Source organism: Hylaeus anthracinus, unplaced genomic scaffold (genome assembly GCF_026225885.1).
Source record: "Hylaeus anthracinus isolate JK02 unplaced genomic scaffold, UHH_iyHylAnth1.0_haploid 0, whole genome shotgun sequence".
Classification (NCBI taxonomy): Eukaryota; Metazoa; Arthropoda; class Insecta; order Hymenoptera; family Colletidae; genus Hylaeus; species Hylaeus anthracinus.
Genome location: NW_026533254.1, coordinates 11,298,017 through 11,322,345, shown reverse-complemented (window position 1 = coordinate 11,322,345; position 24,329 = coordinate 11,298,017). Strand labels below are relative to the sequence as shown.

The following is a 24,329-nucleotide window of genomic DNA, read 5'->3' as shown; positions in this document are numbered from 1 at the left end:
ATTCTATTACAAACTGAAAGCGCCGTCGACGAAACACCGGCCAAACTCTCTTCACTGTCACACTCGAAACTTGAGGCGACTGATTTGTGACAGATAACCGACCAGAGAATGTAAAGTAAATCTAGCTGCGTGCTCTCTTTGGCGACTAATTGAGGATTAATCGGAAACTATCTGATCAAGTTAGTTCCGAAGTCACTTTATAAATACCACGGTAACATCAATGCCACCTGCTTTTCAAGCAACCAACACGGGACGAGTCTGCGCAGAATTGTCTTCGATTTGACGATGAAAGGGTCAACGTCATAATGGATCCATTTTAATAAATTGATGATGAGTACGGAAATAATATTTGAATTCTTTACTTAAGTGGATTTCGAGTTTCAAGTATATTGTTTTAATAAAGCAGGACTGGGCAACATGATCGTGATAATAAATGACGAGTACAAATGGTGCCACTAGTTTGTGTACAAGTGCGCTGAGATAGTTGCAGTCGCCAGGCTTGCTGTATCTTAAACAGCTCCCCGTGAAGTTTAAAAAACAATAAGTTATTTAACGCTATGCCGTCCGCAGATCAAATCCAAATTTTTTCGTTATGAATATTTATTCATATATTTAGTGATCGTTTCCGTGTTACGATATTTCAATCGATTTACAAACTACACGACCATGTGGGTCATAATTAGTGATATACAATACTAGGTTTATAACTGTAGATTAAAATCCTTTAACTTTGATTTTCGACACATGAGATAGTAATCAGCTATAGATGTGGTTCTTTTTGAGAAATTGCTATTTTAATTTCAAGAAGAATTGAACGAAGAACCGCACTTTGCAAAAAGATCGAGTGGATAAAAAACAATAAATAAAAATTATTTTCAGTGCCAAAAATTAATTAACCCATCAACGTTGCACTCTAGTGTTTATTTTAGGGATGGGTAAATTTCTAACCCAGATACAAATTTTGAATAATACTTTTTTCATTCTGAATATCAGAATTCAAATTGTTGAATGAAACAATTACAACTTCGAATTCTCAATCGAATAAACGTCACGAATGAATTCATACAAGCTGCCTGTATTTATTATATATTACTCGAATCAAATTCTTCCCATCCCTGATTTATTTCACTACGAAATTAATTTTCTAAAGGGTGAGCAATTCGATAAAATCCGCCATGTATCGCAAGATCCTACGCAAAACTGTACACTCCACACAAAACCTATCAAATCCTAAGTTAGATACTAAACCGCAATTCCGTACCTCTTGTTCTGCAAATCATCAGCTCGTTTAACGAGACATTCTCGTTAAACGAACTGATGATTTGCACCGACTCGATAGGTTTCATGTTTAATCTCGATCACCAGCGAGCCATCATCGAGCCCATGGTTTTACAAGCTCTGCGGTATCGGTGTTAATTGGATTCCTGTAAATTTGGCCAATACATATCGGCCACTATTTTCCTTCCTGGGCTGTGCACCTCCTCGTATCCGAATTTATCCAGAACCTCGGTGCACCGATTGTACCAAGCCGCCACGTTATCGTATCGGCCGATATCGAATCCGAAAATCTGTCAACCAACCATATTACGATCGATAGCGATTCATCCTTTCACTTTTTAACGATTGGGAATATTTCATTCCCATTTCTAAATATATTTTATGTATAAAGCATGTATTTAAATCTTCAAAAAAAAAAAGTTCTTAAATTTTGGCCACGACGACGTGTACCTCCTTGAACATTTTAATATATTCGATAAGCAGTCCCAGTCGTACGTACAACGCTCGTAATTTCTTAATGTTATCACAGAACTCTTACTTATTAAATAATGAAGTCAGAAGTGAGGTTTCCTATGAATTTACTACTGTTGTAAAGTGTTCCACCCTTTTTTCGCCATAAAGGTATAAAAGTACTTTCTTATTGTCGAGGATATCGCCGCGGTTCTCGAGTTTCCCGGTCTGTATTGGTCGTTGAAAATTATACGACCGTTCGATACTATTCGAATACCTACTTGAACGAGGCAAATGGTCGCGCTGATGGAGAAATCAGCGATGGTCAGAGTATCACCAGCAACGAACTCCCTGTCTTCCAGGAATGTATTCAATAATTCACACGCCGTCTCTACAGCCTGCACATCTTCCTCGAGTAAGGTGTTCCTCTTTCCAAGCACTACCGGGAACTGATACAATATCGATAAGCAGTCAGGTGTTAGGACAATTTGTATCAGTTAGGACGATCGAAAGAGCTATGCGTACTTTCTATGATAATTAAAAGCTTCGTGGCGCACATGACCCTTTATTTACAGACTAGACAACTTCAACGATCTTGGTTCGATTCGAGGATGAGCCATATGGGTTCACGGAATTATTTTCAAATATATATTTTAATTCGTTGAATTCGTTAGGAATTTTGTGAAAATAGAAAGCTATGAATGTCTTCAATAAACGATTACAAGTAAGAAACCCAAAGGGAAGAGAGTAGTAAATTGTAAAAATCTTGTAAAAAAATTGTAAATTGTTTAAATTCACATTCAAAAGTATATCGATATACTTACATAGCATTTGGTTATGCTGTCGTAAAGAACACCGATATCAAAGTACAACATCTCGTCTACCTTTCCCCTTTTCTTCGGGTCGTTTGGATACAATGAGTCGTTTTTCGCATATTTGTTCACCAAGTATCCCATGATTGGCCGGCTGTAAGCAACGCATTAATAAATAGATGCTGGCAAATATTCACGTAATGCGAAGTTATATACCTCTCACAGAGAATGAAACCATTGTCATCCATTGTTGGTAATGTGTGCTGTGGATTTATCTGAAATAAGCAATTATAGTCTCGTAAATTTTCAGGACAGTTTGTTAAAGTGTTCTAGTCTAGGGTATATTCTCCCCCCTTTTTCTAATCGAGAGAATAAAATCTTACGCTCTTGGTTTCATTACACAAGAGAATAATTAATGACCACAAAGCATGGCTCATTCGAAATTAAAGAGGTACCCTTTTGCTTAACTAATTTCGAGGCAATTTTTATGACTTCTTCGCCGCTGAAGTACTTGACACAAGCTTTTGACATTCGCTAAATTTATTTATAAATATATATACAAGATTCTCTTAAATTTTCAACTGTTCTGCTCAATTCATTCGCTCGCAAGTTCAACGTACCTTTAAAAAACTCGGTGTCATGTGTTCATTGATTAAGAAATTGAGCGTCTTTATGTTCAGGTGAACACCGATTGCTTTTGCCAGTAACGCAACCGACCGACACGGTGCACTGCACGGGTGGTAGTAAATATCAATCGGCATCGTGAGCTTCTATCTCTTCCCACCACCCTTCCTCTTCGGTGACTTCCTCTTTTCTTCGCTCGCGTAACGTTCCTGTGCAAACGAGATTTTTATACATCGGCCGCCACCTTCCCTCCCCCCCCCCCTCCCGGCCCCGAGTAAAGAAAAACTTTCGAATCTCTAGGCTTTCCAACGGCGTGTACCTTGTTCGCATACAAATTTACCTGGCTGACGCGTCTAGGATCCTATGGATCGGAAGATCATCGACTGGGTTGCGAGAATTTTTACGGCGTACTCCCCTCTTAGGCGTACGAAGGATTCCAGGATGTGGACCGAAAGTACAAACGAGCTACCTGCATTCGGTAAATGGGGTGTATTTTAATAATATATCGGCACGCTCGACTTCGTCGTTATCAATTTTTAGTGTCTCCAGTGCAGATGCTTCTACGTGTTTATGGTTATCGTGTTCAACATTCCGCTTGATTTGGGCATCGAATAATCGAATTTGGGACTTTGGGGCGCTAGGAATACGCAGATTTATATAATAGAATTTGGGAAATTTTTGTATCGATAGTTGAGAAAGTAGTTAATAAGAATTTAAAGATTTAGATATTAGACACTAGAGAATTATTATTGTACTAGGAATTTTGAAGTGGTATTTTTCAATAGCATTGATATATATATACAGTCAGTCATGTCATGTTTCTAAATAAATTTAATTTAGACTATATGTATATGTAACTTAATGAGACCTGTGACTCGAGCATAATATAAGCACAAATCACTTAAACAGAATTTATGAGCCAGGACAAAATTAAATCCCCGCGCAACGCCGACTACACAAATAAGCCAATAACATTTTCCATAAGCTTTAATAACGGTGGCTGGATTATGATATCATCGGGAAAGGAGTAATGAGAAAAGAAATATAAAAGAAGATCAATAAAACCCGGAGAATGAGCTTTTTTTATGGGGATCGTAATCTTGCAAAAGGAAACAACTTTCTACATAAAACTTTCACTCCGTGCATTTGACACTAAAGTTAATGAATACACTTTGTTATTAAAAGATACAACCTAATAACTCTGGGAGTCTGTGACCCTCCAGTTACGTATATATATTTTCTTTAATTTTATCATCGTTCCACTTATATTCGAGCTCATTCGTATTTTCGTAATTTATACGTCGACGCTGACAATGCCATCGTTATCAAACTTCCATTAATTACGCTTCGAACACGATTCCCCGATAATGCAGAGATCGAAAAGTCCAACAAATTCAAATTATATAAATTTCCGTCGCGCGGAAGTTGTGTACAAAAAAATTGCGATAAAATATACCATTGCGAAAAACTAAATGTAATGAGCACTCGGAAAAAACCTTTCAGCCCCCACCCCAATCCGCTCCTGTGATAATTCAACGGGGTTTGGGTTGAAACTGTCAAACGCAGGATACGATTCGTCGTCCTTTCTCTCGGGCCAATTTCATTATTTTTAATTAATTAACATTTCCCTGGAACCGATTCCCTGGATTTCGTGTCGAACCCATTTTTTTTAACCATACTATTTTCAAGTGGCTTGGCTTGGTTTATTAAAGTATGTAACTGATTTAAGTTTCAATTTTTACACTGGATCCATACACCGTAATAATTACCTTTACATACAATTATTTCCATTTTTATTAACATTACCTTTTCGTCCATAACTCATACATTGTTTTTATTTTTTATCCGCAATATAATGTGCTCAACTCCGGCTTCAGTTACAAGTAAATTGACCGTTACGAGCTTGCAAACTGCAGAAATTACTGCCATGGACAACTAGATAACAACCATGAAATTTCATCTAGCGATCAGAGAAGTTGTCACATCATAGTTTCCAGTCTGTGGCAATTTCCCGAGCAACAATCTATAGTCGTTCCAATTCAAACCCTACTCCTTCGAACATTAGTCAAAATCTGCATCACCGAGTCCTGATTCGTGTTCCAAAACACTAGCTAGTAAACCTTGGACTATTAACCTTGTCCTAACTTCTCCTTTGAAACCCTTAGAAATCGAATCATCAGAGGGAGAGCCAAGTTCCAAATCTAAGTCAGTTGATTCCTGTATGCCTGTTTCATTAGACAATCTAACTCTGGTGACCTCGATAGTTCCTCGGCCAATTCCTGTCTTTGCTGTCTTTGAAAGTTTGTTGCTCCACCATCGCTGAATTAAACATTCCACCCCTGTTCGTCTGCATCGTCTCTGTATCAGGCAATCCGTCATTGCAGTCCCTCCATCTTCATTTACACATCTCCACTGATTAAACATTCTACCTCCCTACCGTTGTTCCTATCAGTTCATTTCTATATCAACACTCATCTACACCATCCTCCAATTCGTTTCCATATCATCGTTCCCACGGTCCAATATTTACCATAGTCAAAGTCAGCATAATGTACATTTGCATGTCACAAACTCTTCCCCAGTATTATTCCCTCGGCAACATCCCTTGACAAACGCCATCTACGGGGTTAGGTTTGTCGCGGTATCTTAGCGGTTGTAACGGAAATTTCGCACAGAGTTGGTGAAATTTCAATTAAAGCGATGCGTTAACGAACGAAGCGCGCGACTGAACCGTACATTCTCATTTATCGCGAAAGATATCGATCACAAGAAATACATTGAAAACCACTTCCTCCGCGCAGCGAGAGCGGGAAATCCCGCTCGACTTCGCTAATGTACACAATGCTGTTCCCGACTTCACTTCGTTTTATATCAACGTTGCGTTGTATCACTCGGCGACGGAATCGGGGTCAGTGCATTTCGCAACACCTACACAGACGTAATGTACCAACCCTTCCAACTAAATATTTCCTTTCCAGCTTCCCTTACTTCATCTGAATCTGCGTGATCATGGGCCCTTGTGGAATCCTAATTCGCGCCGCGAAACACTGTTCTTTAGTCTTTGCTGAACCTTGCCGCAGGAGATTGTAAGCGGATGTGTAAGCGATGCTGGGAACTCCACGCAATCCTCGACGTACCCCAAAAGATCGAAGACGTTTTTCGAAGGTTTCCTCCACGAATACAATCCAAAAAAACCTCCACTACTACACCTTCTCCCGCCCATTTTCCACGCAAGGTGTCGAGAAATAATTTCTTTTTTTAATGAAAAAAATAAAATTCCCTCGTTAGAAGATTAAAGGGTGTCTCGAGTACCCTCTTCTCGCGATCGAGAGGCGGTAGCCCCAGTTGCCAGTATCGCAAATAATTACCCCGCCTCCTCGAGGCATCCACGATGAGCTAACTCTCCCGAGATAACAATTCACTGCACACGCACGCGCACGTACACACAGGTGCGACGTAATTACGTAATTACGAGCGATTCTCCATCGGATTAACCGATCAGGATCGCGGAGCGCTCACCGATTGTCTTGTCCGTGGCGTAGGAAGTCGTACGGTTCCGCAAACAAACGCGTCCGGAAGCGAGGCAAACACTGGCGACGAATGCCACGTCAAGTTGCCATAGCGATCCCGTAATGCCAAACATAAGCATGAAAGTGTAACGATGACATTGTCCGTCGCGTTCCGAAGGTATCGCGGGGAATACGTAGCCGTACGATCGATAACAAAACCCCAACCCCCTCAGGGGGTTGGAGGCGATTGGAACTGGAAAGTTCCTCGGTGCCGTGCGAAACGCGCCCGCCGGCGGTCGGTTGGTCCACGTTTGACGTGGCCCGGCCAAAGAAAATCGCATTAATCTCGGAACAACGCGTACGCCGATGAATGCCCCGAACGACACTGCGGGCGGTTACGATTGAAACCCGAAACAACGAGCGACATTTTACGATAAACGCCTGGTGGCACGAAGCAACAAATTCCGGGGCAAACGTTCGCCGCGGATGTCGCGGCAAACGGAACGGTGGTCGCCATAGTTGTTCCCACCGTGCTCGCACTTTATACGCGAGTTAATAAATTAGCGCAGCGCCGGCCGGCCGTGTTTTGCGAAATCAGCTTTCGGCGCTTGTGTCCCCGGCTCGCGCTTATAATATCGTTGAAATATTCGCTGGTGTTTTGTCTTTTTGTTTTGTTTTGTTTTGTTTTGTTTTGTTTTGTTTTTTTTTTCGTTGCAAGGCTTTCCCGACAATTCGCGACACTGAAATGCTTGTAAATTCTGGAATTAGTTTTTGGGTGGCTGCGCGACGTATAGATATTCGGGGTACTCTCTCGTAAACATTCGCGGATTAATGGACGACTTTTGAGATTTATTTTGTTTACAATGCAGACGATCTAGAGACGGAGAAATTGTTGGGTCGCGTTTGGGCATTTAGAGGTGGTTGGATAATTTTGCCTTGCGTATTTTATTCTTTGATTGCTTTTGTTATTGACGTTGACTGTGGTACCTTATTCGTGGGAATGATAACTCGTTGTTTTGTTTAATTGACATGAAGTTCGGTTCACTTCGGAAAAAGCTTAAGGAAGGAATGCCAAAGCCATTGCGTATTAAATAAAAGCACTATAAAAGAAATTACAACCTGAGGACTTGTTTTATTAGACTCTATTTTCTAACAACACTATTTTCTTCGGTACCTTCATTGAGAATATGAAGTCGAGACTAAAATTTTCAAGCAATTATAGTAGATAATAAATTTGAACAAAATGCAAACTAACAAATCCGTTCGAGTAAATCAACGTATTCGTTGCTTCAAATGTTATCGTTTACTTTGCATTTCAATTAATTTCTGCTCTGGCGCGGAAATCGAATATGATTAAAGTTCGAGAGCGCGTTCGTTAATAGTAAGCATACTAATTTTCACCTCATCGAACTTTAGTTCTATAATGATTTATTACAAACAGACTGTTTGTGATATGTATGCACGGTTAATTATACATCCAATTGAACATGAACGTATAATGACATCCTGCAATATCACAGTATAGAATTTTATCGGGTATAATAGGATATTCAGTATTTCATATTATCAGAATAATAATAGTGTTTATTGGAATAGTAGTATCACGACGTTATTATTACGTCTTTCTCCATAATACATAACGTTTTATAACTCTGGCTATAGGGCGTCAAGATTTAATACAGATGTGCAATCTAGGTTATTATTTTTATAATAAAATGTGATATTAAATTTGTCGTTTTAAAAGAAAATTTACGACCTTTTTTTGCAATAATTCGTGACTCAAAAGGCTATAGACTTATCCCTCGAGTAATTGCAATCAATTTGTACTACGTGACGTTTCGTAGTTGGCAGGGAATGGGTCAATAACCAAAATGAAACCGACGATTCCAAACAAACCAGAACAAACCGGCTCGTGGAACCATATATTTTCAATTAGTTTCGTATCAATTGCCTGGAAAGGAAGAAAAGGTACGGGCGAAAAATCCCGGATCTAATTTCATCGTTCCTTTAGCTGGGACGCGAGTTAAGCATCAGCGTCTTTCGAAATGCAATTTCAAAGCGACGACAGGCGGCCCCGGCGTTCGACGCAACGATACGGGGAACGTTCGCGGCGTTACTATTAACGGTCGTGCTCGTTCATCTCAATAAATTTCTTGCATTACCGTCGTCACCTGCGAACCCCCGACCCGCGATCTCATTTCCCCGGACAATTACATGTGACTTGTTACTGCGATATAATTTTAATTGGCTGCGAAAATACATAGCGACCGCGCGTAAGATAACCGCGTTCGGGGCGCCATTGTAACGTAACGGGGGCTGTTGTTCATAAATTCATAGGGATAGCCCCGACAACTCCCCCACACCCTCCCGGCCCCCGCGCTACACCGACACTATCCGCTGCGTCGCTATTCTACCAATTATTCCCGCGCTTAACATCAGCAAAATGCATCGTTTTAACGGTGTCACCGGGCAACTAGAAACATCGATTACTCGACGAACTAGAATGTAATTCGGCTGCGAATTGCGAAACGCGTCGCCACGTCGCTGACCCCTTCGAATTTATTCGCTGGTATGCCACGGTTATTTAAATTATCTTGTTGGCTATCGTTAAACGGCTGTCGAACAGTTCTCGAGTGTGGATTGGTATATCAAAAAATGTCTGAAGTTGATCTGTGACTAATGAGTCTGAAGTAACGTAGTGTTGAAAAGTGTTGAGGAGAGGCGGGAATCGAGGGTCTCAATTATAATTAACAAGTAATACAGAGTCAATTTGCTGCATTCAGAGTTCTATAGTACACTATGCGATGGGTGATTGTAATTATGGTTGCAAAATGTAGTGATTCAATTAATTTATAAATATTTTTATAAATATTATTATAAATCGGACCATTTATGATTTTTGAATCGGCGAACTTGCTCTACGACTATTGAAATAATATCAAGAACGGCGAGCATTGATAAAGGGACTGTCAAATAAATTCTGCAAGATAAACTGAACGTGACAAAGGTCTGTAGTAACGTGGGTCATCTTTCCATTCACGGTGAAGCAGCTCTTGGCTGGCAAACGCATGGAAGCGCGAGAGCATCCATCTTGTACGCCATATTCAGTCCTCTGTAATTTCTTTTCGTTCTTCAAAGTAGAGTTCTTGCACTGGATGACACGTTTTGAGTCCCTCGTGGCGATGAAGCAGAAAATAACAACCCCTCGAACAACGTTGACACAAAATCGGCAGCAACATGTATGAATCATCAGGGAATACGAGTACGAGAATGCTAAAGAATGAGAGTGCGTTGGATGATGTATGAAATAAAAGTTGCGAATATCTCAAAGCACCATTACCGATAGCAGGTTTCTTATTTTGTCGAAACACTTTGCGTGCATGTGTGCTATTCAAATAAGGAAGCGTTATTGATTAATATCTCCATCTACAATATACATCTATTTCATTTTTTTCTAATTGTGCCATTTGAATAATTGCATGAAAAATAATTAATTTTGATTGACCAAGTAACAATATGACACGTCGTATACCGTGATTAAAAATCCACATAGAAAACAAAAGATGAAAACACAATGAAGAAATATAAATGAAGTTCTATTTGTAATTTGCGTGGCTTTAGAAAGCGAATACGGTGCGAGGAAAATGAATATTCATATGAGCTACAACGTACAGGAGAAAAAGCATACGTATTACCATGAAAAAGAAACATGGGTGATCTTGGAAACACCGAAACAAGTAAAACTGAAAAACAACAGTCTTTGCAACGTGTTTATTCATTGAAACCAATTTGAATAATTGGGAAAAGCACGGGGACACACTGTATATATCTATATACGATACTTTTGTGATCAATAGGAGAATATTCATCTCTACTGTCGACTTTAATTCAGTCCACAGTCCGCGCGTTAAAAATTCAAATGCACCATGCATATCCAAAGACTCGAAGGGTGACATAGATATCTCCTACACCTCGGAATAAATTATTTCTTATATGCAAGTCAATAGAGCGCAGAAATAATTCAGCGTATCGTATTCATTGTCCATTAAATTTTAATTTTAATTAAATCACCGTGACAGTTCCACGAAACACGTAATTTGTTAATAAGCGCGAAGTGATACGACATCAAAGCGCCACTAACCGCGGTACCATTGAACTGACACACTACTAGCGCCAATAATCACAGCTAGCGGGAATCCCACGTAAAACTGCGCAGTCGCACAAGGAGCATCCTACAATGGCACAGTGGAGGAAATTATCTAAGCTTCTTGAGCTTAACAGTGAAAGGTACGTGTGCGGAAATTGATTTTGCCATGAGACTATATGAAGCTCGTGGTACACACCTAGTGTTTCAAAATTCTAAAGGGATTTGTCAAAATAGCCTCGGTTTACAAGGGACTCGAGTTGAAAGTTTTGCACGTTGTTACTATTTAGTTCGGTCGGACATTCCATATCATCAATCAGCGGTATAGTCTTCGACTGCGATGGAACGAATGCCTCATGCTGATTTTCTTCTCCATTGTAGGACAATCACCGCAGACTACCTCTCGGGCCTCTTATCCCTCGAAGTGAAGAAAGCGATCCGATCAAAGAGGAAGAAAGGAAGGAATCGCATTTGTCTCCTCAAAGTGCTTCGAAGAGGACAATGTGAATGCAGTGACCGAAAATATTCGAGACTAGATCTCACGACCGCGGATCTTTTTTAACCAGGTCCTAAAACGGCTCCCCTGACGTTAGTAGAAATGCATAAAAATCGCGTTCATTCAAACTTTTTCACTATAATCGTGACTCTACTTGGTTCGAAAGACTCAGAGCTATAAACGTTAGATTAATACCTAGATCGAGAACATATCAGCCACCTGTTCGTTGCAGTATACATTCCTTGCGATCGCAGACTGAAATTCAAATTTCGTGTCACAAGACGACATACAAAACGAACGATAAAGGTGACCTCAGACCTATCCCACGGCTGGTACAGTACCTGCTCCGATCGCGCGCGAACTTGCTCCAACTACGAAGCAACGATCTCCAAAACGCGTTCCCAAGTCGAGATCTCATCGCGAGCTGATTAGATGACGCACTCGTGAGATAATAGGGCAACTATCATCCATAGTCGGTCGACTGGCTCCGCGGAGTCCTGCGATTTCTCTGGTTCCGCGTTCGCGTCCTGCGTGTCCCATTAAATCCGCGAAATGGCACCGATAACTACTATCGTGTCTGGTCGACCGTCGATAACGTCGCGAAATAATTTTGCATCTGCTCGTCTCGCGCCCCCGCTGACCGAGTTATCGCGTTGGGTGCGCTCCCGCGCTATAACTATCGATTAGGCGAGCGGATCCGCTCGAATGGAAAATGGAATAGCCGCGATCGTCCTCGGCTCATCGACGCCGTCATGGAAATGCAGGATCTAGCCGAGATAGCCGCGTTTTGTATCGACACTGGTTCCGACGTCTACCGGAATTACGCCAAATCCCGGTTCTCCAACGAACGACGGAGTTGTACTCGTATTGTATTCGAGTATGATTCTTGCGCATTTAGACTGTCTTACGAGGTCTTTTCATTTCTAATTGGATATTAAGTGAGGACAATATTTTAGAAATCTAGACTTAAATAATATTTAAAATTCTTTATAAGATGGTTACGATATTATAGAAGTGTGTATGATTCATGCTGCGCTATAGTCAACCTTCATCTCAATGGAAACTTTCACTGTCCCTAAATTAGGTTATGGGGATTTTTAGTTAGAACTTGCTTGTTAAATATTAGTCAAAGTGATTTCCATAGTATTTAAAACTTTTTACGAGATAGATACGAAATGTTCTTTGGAGTGAACTTTGGTCATGTCGCGAAGGTTATTATTTACGGAGTTCTTGTCGACATCCCCGTCCACGGCGAACAGGTGGTTGCTACGTATTCAATCTACGAAAGTCTCTGGGTCTTGAATTTTCTAAACTATATTCAGTAGAGTCCAGATCAGTTGTCAGTTTTATTACGCGCCAATCAGTTTGTAACGACACGTCGAAATTTATAATGAAGTACCGTTTGCCCTGAACGTCAATCTTTAATCGAATAATACTAAGTGATCCCTATTTTCTTTCTCCGATATCGAGGTATAGAACCGAACCGGACATCACATTACGAACAAGTCTTTTCCTCAATGCTCTGATAGAGACAGCCAAGTTTCCATTCCCTGGCAATATGACATTTGGTCCCAGTCCTCCTGCCACAATCTTATTTTAAAAAATATCAAACGCAACTCGATAGCTGCGCGTCTCTGCATCTCATCGCTCACTCTCATTCCCGACACTCGCCACATTCAGGTCACTCCCTGAGGGATCTTCTGTATGTTGCCGAGTTACAATATTCGATTTCTTTCAGTGACAGATATCCCTCTCGTGTATATAAATTGCTCCATACGCTTAGTCCTCGAATGCTCCACGGCATTCAATATTGTCCTCTTTCTTTCCGTCGCTATTTCTTTTCCATATGAAACAAAAACAAGCTATCGCCTATTGTTGATAGTTGATTAGTGAAGTAGTCGACTTATTCTGGCTGAATGAAATTGTAAAGGTTATTTTTGACGAGGCATAGATAGAGACTTAACTGATCGTGGGTATTGACCAGAAATTCTCCACGGTGGCTTGAATATTTCATTCGTAGATATAGCATTGTTCGACGACCGATGAATAAATTGATGTATTCGATGAAAGGTTTTAGTTTTTATGAAATGCTTTATGGCGACGGTGATTGTTTTTTGACGGTGTTAAAACGACGAGTCAAAGGATCGTGGCGTATATCATTCACGACTATTAACGTGCCGCTTTTGGTTTGACAAAAACCGTTTTTCGTTCATTATTTACGATAATAATGTGCGAGGTATTATTTGCTTAAGCACAGCGGGGAATATGTGGTGATTATTATGTTCAAATATTTTCGTTGCTATTTAAACAAAAATTCTACCATGTACAGCGTATCATCCGAACGGAAAACATTACACTGCATGATTCGGTAGAAATATAAATTACCACTTTTATTTCTGTTTCCCTCGTAGTCTGCCGGTGTTAAATCCTTCAAACAGAATGTCGAAAATTCTAAAACCGCTTCATCAAATAATTACTTTAAGGAATAGCTAATAGAATGGTCGCCATTGCGAGAGCAGAAGGACATATTCGCAAAGTATTGATTTTGTATTCATTACTCAATCATTTTTTAAGTAATTACTGGATTGTACATTTATTTAGTAAAATTTTTGCCCAATACTGTACGCACATTTTATGAATTAAAATTTCACGAATTATTTACTTTCAAATTACTTGCATCTTAAAAAGAAGTGGTTTTCAACGGTTCCGTGGCAAAAATGGAAATTTCAGTCGGGCACTCATGTGAACGCAACAAAAGAAGATATATTCATACGCAAGGATTTGTTCCGATCGTGCATCAAAAAGTGACACTAAGGATATTTGCAAATACAGGAGATCCAAGATCAATAAAAGAATTGATGAATGTTTCTTTGTGCATTTATACCATTTCCAATATTAAACAAACGGTTTTAACGTCAGAATATGTTGATTCTGCTATCACTCTGTCCATGATTCTTTTGGTGAATGTTTATCATTATACTTCATTAACTACATGGAATACAGAAAACAATAACGAATATTATTCCAATATTTTTTGAATGAACCGTTAAAAATTGCTAACATTTGTAGGTGATTCTATTAAAAAAAAAAAATAGAGTAGTAAAATAACTGAGAACGATCTGTCAATGGTATCAGGAAAAGTAGTGTTTTCTACCTACTTGCTGCGCGAGATTCTACCTATTTTTAGAGTAACTATTACGTAGAGCAAACATTTGTATATTACTCCAATTAACAAGCTAAAAATTGTTATTAAGACGAATCCATGAAAAACAGTGCGTGTATAATCTATGTACTTTTCAATAGCAGAAAGAGTTGACCTCAGAAACATTCATAGAACGTTGTTTGCTATATTTTTTATTAAAGCAACCATGAGAAAAGTGGTAGAACCACGATGGTGATTAATTACAAGGAAATTTATTTCCTGGAAAGTTATTTAACACATTTTTAATCGCCTTTGAAAAGAAATAATTAAACAAACTTTTAATTTTTCCCTCGGTGTATGTTTCATAGAACGTTAATAAACGTTAATAAACTGCGTTAATCTCATTCGCTTTTAGAATATTAATTTCACATCCAGATGTAAATTAAAATTAATTTTCGCGTGCACGGTAGTCAAATTGAAGTGGGTCACAGTTCCTGCTTTTGACAAATATGTCCATACTTCGTTCCTGGTGAAACCGTGCATACTAAATAAATAATTCAAAAATAATTGGCGACTACGAACCTCGTCATAACAGCTCGTTATGTAATAATTGCGGGGATTGTAATCTTCATTACAAAAATGAAAACGCAGTTCCCATTCTTGCAATACTAAATTTTTATGAAAGCCATCAGCTTTTATAATTTCAGGAATAAAATTTGAAAGAAACTTAAACCCTGTCTCGATTTCAAACGCAATCTAATACTCGATGCGCTAATTATAGCAAGTGCTCGCTTTCGACGTTGAAATAATGATTTACGATATTTCCCTAAATATTGACCAGACATTCTAAAAAAAGAAATCAGTTCATTCATTTCAGGTAATTGGAAACGAACGATTCGAGCCATTAATTCGTAGCCGTACTCAAACATCATCCATATTCCACGCCGCGAGTTAATTAACGTCTAAATTTCCATCGTTTTCGCCTTAATTGATCTACTTCATAACACATTCCATGGTGTTCGTATTCCGCGGTGAATCGCCGTTCTCGAAAATCGGCGATCGCTTTCATCGATATTGCGTTAAGGGCAGATGTATTTTACGAGCGCGCTTTCAAGCCAAAAGTGATAAATTCAATACCAGCCGAATGTCGATTATACAACCATGCTCCCGCCGTTTCGCTGCAGGCTGCTCCTCCTTGGATTATTGCGATCCGGAGATCGAGCTATTTGCGTCGGGAGCTCAGCGATCCGGATAAGATTCGTGTATAGCTCGCGCAAAAAACCATGTCCATACAGCCACAGATGCGCCAGAACCGTTAGTGGAGAGAGCCCTCCATGACCGGGCGATGCGCAAGGGAGATGCGCGGAAGATCAGTACGCGGCTGACCGTAGATTGCGATAACCTTTAACCCTTTGCACTCTGCGCCATCACGTTGCACAATGTACAAACAGGAATCACATTACGCAAAATAGTCTAACTTTGGAAAAGTGACTCTTTTGGTATTATTAGACTTGATTACAAATACTTATAGCTTTCTTGAAGCGTTGACACCATTGCAAACATAAAGGATTTATACTATTTATAATAATTAGTGAGAAGAATTCAGGAAAGACAATGCGTGTATATTCTACATACTTTTCAATACTAGAAAGACTATAAAATATTCACATTATGTTCATCCTGTTGACCTCACAAACATTCATAGAATGTTGTTTGATGTATTTATAATAATTATAAATCCTTCATGTTTGCAATGGTGCCACTAACAAAATTTGTTTGAATTACTACGTCTCCTCATAGAGAACATTCGAGTGCAACGGGTTAAAAAACAACGATTTATAAAAAAAAAAAAATGTGTACGTAAAAGGACAATGGTCATGAAAGGGTTAGGCACGTGTAACTGCATCCTTTCTATTGCAATCGATTCCCATGTGCAACTTTTAGCACTAAAGTCACATGTTCAAGCGTTCGAACTACCCACGTCCAGTGACTCCGAGCCCTTGCTCGCGTCTTTGGCCGCGATCGAGCCTTGCTGGTCACGCCGAGGCAAATGGAATTAAAGGCGACGAAATAAAAATGGCGACGGCCTCGTTCGCCTACGCTCCGTTGGGAAGGCGATCGCGACGGCCGATACAGTGCTCACAAGGCGAAAGATCAAAGGCTTTTCAGTGACTGGCGTCCACGATCACGACGAGTGCGACGGGTACGAATGAAAGTGCCCCGAGGAAGATATAGCTTTATCTTCCCGAGCCTGTATACGTTTTCAGCCTGGCCCCCTTTCGTTGTCACTCGAGACGCAGCGAAGATATTACCAGTTCCAACGAGTTCCAGAGAGTTACGAACCGTCTTCCCGTGGAACGCGTTAGTTTCCGTCTGCTTTCTCAAGGCGCCGCCGAGGGAATTGGTTGTTACGGGACACGCTTGTCATTCCGTATCCACGGGAGACCGGTATCGGGGCTCGTAGAATTTTAAGCTGCCTAGCTTAAAGCCCGCAGGAACGTTCGACGGGAAATGTTCATCGACCGGGCCGGGTTAATCGGATTACCGCCGCGGTGTGTCAACTTGTTTTTCGAAAGCGAAAAACTTTCGAGACCCAGTTCTCGCATTCCTCTTTCCGCGGCCGTGTAGACGTCCAGAGATGTCGATATTATATTTAGCTTGTGGCGAAAATATATGACGACGATCATGTGAAAACAGGAAGATGGGACACTGACTCTATCGTTGGATGACCAACGAACAAAACATAACAAATATCATAGTTTGTTACGACTCATCCTCAACCAAACATCTTAATTTCGGTTCGTCATTGTACTTCGTATCCTTCCTTAGTCATGCTCTCCTTTGACCGCTGTCCTTATCATCACTCATCCGCCAACCGATATAAAAGCCCGAAAAAATCCAAGAACCAGACAATATTCAAATAAAAACCTTTAAGAGTTTCTCTGAAAAACAGTGTTGCCAATTAATTCCTTTCGCTCAGAATCTAACACTATAACAATGTGACGATCTGTGACGGTGTATGTCAACACAACAACGCCTGACGACATTATACTCTGTCTCTTCTCTTTCTACGACCGCCAAAAATCGCATCTTTCGAACAGCCGCCATTGAAGCGAAAAGTTCGATTTCGATTTTTCTGATGGCAACTCGCTTAACTCGCGTGGACGCCGAGAACGCGCGATCTCGTGCTTCTAATTAGAGAAGTACATAGAAAGCACGCACGGATTCGCTCGTTAACGTCCACCGGCGAACTGCGATTCGCGCACAAAAGGGTCCGTTGGAATTTCATAAGCTTTTGAAAGTTCCCTCGCACCGCCCCCCCCCCCCCCCCCCGCTTACCCGCCATCCTTGCGCGCTACTTTGATCCGTGAGCCCTACCGGAAGTCTTTGAACCGAGGATGTCATGCAAGAGCACTGCGAGTTTCGAAGTTCGCCAGTTACAACCGGCTCCCCGTGCAATATGTAATTAATAGAAGTTCGAGATAAGGAGAACGGCAAAGAATCGGGCGTTTGCACGACTAATAATCTCGACTGCGAGTTAGTCTTCATGTTTTCGGTGTATTAGCTTAGGAGTTTGAGTTGGGTGAGTGACCCGAGTATCGACACATTAGAGAGCAATCATCGTTTAGATTCACGATACATAATTCTGGGAGATATTTATCTCTGAGTTTTGATTCCTGAAGGCATGGCTTTGTTTATATAATGGTTTTCAATATTAACTGATTATTTATTGAGAAATGAAAAAATGTTTACTCACCCTTCGTTGGATTCTTGACATTCTTTAAATCAACACTATAATCCTATTTTGTGATAATACAGTGAAAATCAATGAAATCGTTGTAAATGAGAATTCAAATTTTTCATTTAGAGAATCAAATGGAAAAATCGCTGGATGGAATGGAATATCGAATGACAAAATGAAATATGTATGTTAGTATGTGTAACTGAAAGAAGGATGGATGCATTGAGGAAACAATAAATGTTTCGTAATAAACGCGCAACGAAATACGACGGTTGCTTCAAATAAGTTTTATTTAACGTACTGATATTTCTATCGAACATTTGTATAAAATATTCCAATTACTGATTTTCGTTATCGGTTTTCTTCGCGTTTGTTTTGCTCAGAATACGTGGATACCGTACTTGGCGATACGCATCGTAGGTTATTAAATTGTAACCAAACAATTCTACGATTTCATTCGAAAAAAGCCACCGCGGTCTACGAAGCCATTCAACTTTTCTCGGGAATAGTTTTACGCAATTCCTTTACCTCTAAACGCACGGAAACGTGTGTACCTCGGCGAAATTCATATTTCGAATTTCGCTAGAAAGCGTATGCAAAACTATGCTAAGACTCTGCTGGAAAAAGATTAAAGTAACCTGTATGCGAACCGGAAAAGGTCGCATAAAAAATTCAGACGTTCGTAAGATACAAACGCGACAATAATAACTGAAAACCCGTTGTAACTTTTATCCGAAGTAATATATTCCAGACGAACGAGTATCTTAAAGTTTGCTACCATTCATTATATAATTCAATACTCTATTGATCTGACAAAATTTTAAACAATTTGTAAAACACCGGGCAAATTGATGCAAAATATTCCAAATTTTGTTTCAACGTGAGCCACCATGTTGCCCTATAATGCACCAGGAACAGTTGGAGCGCTACGAATACAGGTATACGGCGTTAACTATACGATACGATCGCTTCCCATTTGCTAGTAATGGCAATTCATCAACGACCACCGCATAATAGAACGCTAAGGAGTAATCATCTTAGTTGCACCTCCGATTATCCCTATCTGCGTTGTCCATGCCGGGCGCTATTAGTATTTACTGATCGCCATCCTATCGGGCTGCTGGTTAATGCTCGCACTAATTCTTAAGCGTCAGGGGAGCGAAACGTTCGGGGAATTGGATGTTTCCGTTTGTTGTACGTATGAATCGGTATTAATTCCGGTCAACAGTTTGCTTTCTTTAGTCGATGCTTCGATGTTGTTGGTTGGTCAGTCTGATTGGATTACAAATAATTTGGTTGGATTACAAAATAGAAAACGAGAAACAAAAATCAAGCACTGTAAGCAACTAACTGCAGAACAGAAGTGATCCAACGCGGTTATGAGCGGAAGCTCGATACTGCATTATACAAATGACTATATATATCTGTTACTCAAGGGGTTTGGGAACTCAATATCTGTTGAAGAAATTTGCCTGAATTATATTATAGGTTTAATGCTTCCGAATAAATTTTTCATTAAAAGTATATACACGTGTAGAGTTTATTCAAATACTATATTTATAATGAAACATCTATTTGGAAAGATCGAACCTATCATTTGATTTAGACAGATTTCTTTAATAGACATAGAAGGTACGAAGGTTGCGAGTATAAACATCTTTTAGTACAAGACCTATTTGCGAGGCGTGTTTTTGGGATAGGTATCAACACAAATTCCAGTTAATGTGACTTTTATTACGACCGACTCCCGCTCAATCTGCCGAGCGACTGTCTGTTCGTCGTCGGTTGTCGATGACGCGACACTCTCTTAATTGTTTTTAAACAAAAGAGAGACAATGCTCGTGTGTCGCCCACGAACGCTGACCAGCTAATTCTTAGATATTATCAAGATACATTCCTCATACCAATACGAATCGAAAAGTCCTTTTCCATTTTGCAATTCAACTCTTCGTTACCGAGAAATAAATAATTGAAGTTCACTTTTGTTGGAGTGTCTGGTTTTAGACCTGGGTTATGTCCTTATATGAAGTCCCAAACATGTAAAACCTCCCAGGATAAATTCTTTATGCCAATACGAATCGAAAAATCCTTTTCCATTTTTAAATCTGGGCGCTAGTTACGAAGATACGAGCGTTCACTACAAAAGTGAACTTCAATTAGTTACATCTCGGTAACGAAGTGATGGATTGCAAAGAGCTTTCCGATTCGTCTTGTATTAATTCTTTGCATTCCAGCCATTTTTTTTTTCTGGTATCTGCCAGCAACTCGAGCATTTTATTGAGACACTTCGAGTGTCAATAAAATGATCGTCGGTGAGGCAAAGGTGACCTGATTCTCAAATCTCAAATTAAAGATCTCATTTTCGAAGTCAATCTAAGCTTGGCATTCGTGGCAATAAATGCCACGAGTGCAAAGGGTCAATTCGAATAACTTCCTTCCTTCTTACAGCTTCGGAATTCTTGATTCCCAAATGATGATAACCCTTATCCTCTTCTTACACTTTCTACCCAGACTTCTCACCCCTCTAATCGCCACTAGTTTCGCTGTCCACACCTGGCGAAATTAGTATTACCGATCGCGGAGCCATCGGTGCCGCCTCTTAACCCCAGTGCTAATTTTGCGCCAAGGGAGCTCCAAGCTCTGGGAATTGGATGTTTCTGGCGCGAATGCACGCCCGTACGTATGAATCGACATTAATTCCGGCCAACAGTTTGCCTCCGCAGTTGCGGAGTCGGGTTCACGGAATTGTGACGTGGCGCGGAGAGACGGTACAAAACGCGCGGCAAATACGTGCACGTAGATTCGAGTATTTGCGCGGGGAAGACCGCTTGGGCGCGTTCAGCCGAATGCACAGACCGGCGAGGAGGAATCAGCGAATCTGGAAAGATTATACGTGCGCGGTATGTCAAGTTCCAGCGCGCTTGGGGGATGGTACGGGGGTTGGGCTTCCGCGAATGTACGCGAGAGCGTGTGGCTCGCCCACGAAAGGGTGACGCTTGCCACCAGCACGTCCAAGAGTTTTGAGATCTTCTATCGGGTCCAACGTCGAAAACGCCAGCGCGTTCGCGGCACCCACGACTACCCAGTCGAGTAATAATATTCGCATAAATAACAACCGCGCGCGCCCAGGAAGCAAAGGAGGAAACAAATGCGACGCCCGTACCCGCGAATGAATAAAGATTTCGTGGATATTAATTTCGACGGAACCGCTACGCGACCGTGTTATATTTATTCGGGACGTTTGTCCACGGCCGTTGAAAGAGTTTCGCCCGCTTTTGTGGCCCTGCTGGATGTTTGGGTGGGTGGTGCTGTTGCGCGATTGTTCAGACGGGACGTGGCCAAGTACTCCACTAGCTGGAGCTGGGGAAATACTCGTTGAATTTTTGTGGGTCTTCAGTGTTTGTAACGCTAGAGTAATTCAATATTCAGGGGGTGTGGAGGATTTTATGAATCTATATTGTAGGATTTGATTAGATAATGGCAATGGATGGTATTATCGCTACAATGGTTGTGCACGATTATAGTTAAACTATTGTTGGTATGGATATGAACTGAAATAACCCCTTCGTTGTTATTCGCACACGTAGTTTGACACTCTTATTTTCGCTGATCTTTATGCTTCGCTCTCTTATGTAACCAATTAAGTGCGTTCGACGTGTACACTCGTCGTATAAAATAACAAATTACCAGTGACTATAAAAACTCGAAATTTCTATAAAATTCAATAAGAATATTATTTGGTGGTATGTTTCCTTGATATTACTTACTCCGTCGAAAGCAAATCTCCTCCGAAGATGTGCCGTCTTTTTAAAACATGGTAAACGTAAAGAGTCAATATATATCGTGTAGCTTTGATATTACCAATATCACCAAACCTACCGTTTAATTTAAACATATTTCTTCAATAAACATAGAGGCTACGAATATTTATGGAGCTGACTGTATAAATATATCTATACAAAATGTTACCAGGAAAGTGTCGCTTGCGAACTCAACCGGATAAACACGAAAGAAATATACCTGGACCGAAATAGACAGCGCAGAATTGGCTTCTCATTTCAAAACTTCGCGGAGCGTTCTGTGCTATTCCAGAAAAACATCATGGAAGCTTATAGTTTCAATCATTCCTTGGACGTCACGCTCTATCCACCAACGCAAGCTATTGATTTTCTATCGCGAAACAAATAACTAATTCAGCTATTCCACCTGGATTTATACTTCAGTCTAGAGAAAATAAAAGTAGTACGACCGGATGTTTCCCTTGAATGAAGCTAAAAATTATTTCAAGAGTTTTTCTAAACGGAATACATCTCGGGAAAAAATCGATGACATCGTATGCATGATTAAATCGTAACGAAATAATGCAAAAGGAACGACAGCCTGTTTCTTCGACTTTAATGGTTGATAACGTTTATAGAATATTTCGTCACTATGTTCATTCATTGATAACAAATTAAAATGTGGAGAAATGTATGATACCATGTACAAATGCAAAAATATATAAACTGTCAATAATAATATATACATATATTGCAACGGTTAGAGACAAGTTCAATGAATTCTCGTTTCTTTTCCAGTACCTCTGAAAACATGAATTTGCATAAACATCCGCATCGTACGAAAAGTGATACTAGGTACCATAAACCACTGGATAGGAACAACCGTGATCAACACAAAAACATACTTCTGGTCAGCCAGATCGGCTAAATGCCCCCATTGTGCCTGGTTAATTCACCTTCGTCCGACTCTTCCTTCGTCTTCGCAAAATGCACATACCCACGCACACGTATGTCCACATCGATCGAGGATGGGAGCCGATGTAAATCATACGAACGGTAATGGAACTACGACCACTTCTAAAGAACCTTAAGCATCGTCGACTCCGTAGCACGACTTTGGGGATTTTACTACCCTCCAGGTCCCTCTCTGTCTCTCTTCAGCAAGATTTCAAGCACGCTGTAGCTTGTACGACGACGCATGGAATATTTTTCAGCAGAGCGCAGTTACAACGCGAGGCATCCTTGGCAACCAGATGGCAATAAAACGGTGAATTCTTCGAGGTAAACAGCCCACGGTCCCGTCGTCGTTCGGTGAATTCTTCTAAAATATGTCCCACTCCCCCTCCATCCTCCGCGAGGCAGGTATTCCGTCGCTGAGGGTCGAATACACCGAGGAATTGATTGCTCGAGAGAACGAGCGGACGAGCCATTACGAAGTTGTACCGCCGGTTCCCAAAATGTCGCGCGAGTTAGTCAGCCGAAAGGCTTCCCCAGCCGTAGAATCTAGCAAATGAAATTCCTCCGATCCAGCGTCAAGTGACTTTGATTTCTACATGGTTTAGCCCCGACGCTGTAAGGAGACCGTTCCAGCCCGGTTGCAATTCCGTCTGGAATTCGCGCGTTTAACGTGATTCCTTTTCCACGGCGGCGACTGCGGTACGCGCGAAATGAAACCGTTCGCGGTGGAAAATAATTAGAAACAGCGCGATTGACAGCCAACGGTGGCGGTGATTTCGCGATAACGTTGAATTGAATTCCGCGGGGAACGTTGACACTGTTGGTAAACGTATAATTTCTTGCTGAGAGGAAAATGGCGGGAGGATGGGGAATGTGCACTGTCGCGGGATGCTTTCTTCGAGTTTATCTAGTACTTTCTTGTTTATCTTGTATATTCTGCTGTCTATTTCGTGGATCGAGCTTTGGTTCGCTCTTTGCTTTAGTATTTTGTGACAATTCTTTGGTCTTTGGTCTTCCGCTTCGTATTCTCGACTTTCTTTATAGTTTTCCATTTTGGCCCTTGTGCCTCGTGTTTGGTATCTTACGTTTTATAGTTTTTATAGTGATTAAATATAGGACAAATATTAGATTCTTTTTTTTAAATGAATGATTCCCAGGTTGGTAAACTATTTCCAACTAATGAATTGCGATAGTGAATTTCGGAGCTGTCATTGAATTATATAGTACCTCTGAATCAATGTTTGTTACAGCCAATATTTACCTGATTGTCAAAATGATTCCAGTTACGTGCACCATCTGCGTAATACTCAATAAAGTTTCAACCTCGGTCTGCTTATTTACGTTTCACCACAATACAGCAAACAAATTAATGTATTTCAGTCGCATTTGTGATGTA

At 40.5% G+C, this 24,329-nt stretch overlaps 1 protein-coding gene and 1 long non-coding RNA gene across 3 annotated transcripts; one reads left to right on the top strand and one right to left on the bottom strand.

Annotated features, from left to right (window-relative positions):
• Positions 1-1,307: 1,307 nt before the first annotated feature.
• On the bottom strand, positions 1,308-7,784 carry LOC128896362 (glutathione S-transferase 1-1-like). 2 transcript variants are annotated; one of them, XM_054159710.1, is made up of 7 exons: positions 6,684-7,784; positions 3,505-3,633; positions 3,161-3,373; positions 2,757-2,815; positions 2,553-2,694; positions 2,010-2,177; positions 1,308-1,568 (listed from the first exon to the last, which is right to left on the bottom strand). In XM_054159710.1, the coding sequence occupies exons 3-7, from the start codon at positions 3,299-3,301 to the stop codon at positions 1,413-1,415; spliced, it is 666 nt and encodes a 221-aa protein (XP_054015685.1). In that variant the 5' UTR covers positions 3,302-3,373; positions 3,505-3,633; positions 6,684-7,784; the 3' UTR covers positions 1,308-1,412. The 2 variants fall into 2 exon arrangements, with proteins under 2 accessions (XP_054015685.1, XP_054015687.1); XM_054159712.1 differs by lacking the exon at positions 6,684-7,784 and adding an exon at positions 6,533-6,549.
• A 2,812-nt stretch (positions 7,785-10,596) lies between these two features.
• LOC128896367 (uncharacterized) lies at positions 10,597-12,725 on the top strand. The gene is made up of 2 exons (XR_008461975.1): positions 10,597-10,960; positions 11,199-12,725. It is a non-coding gene; the product is annotated as an uncharacterized LOC128896367 (long non-coding RNA).
• Positions 12,726-24,329: the final 11,604 nt, after the last annotated feature.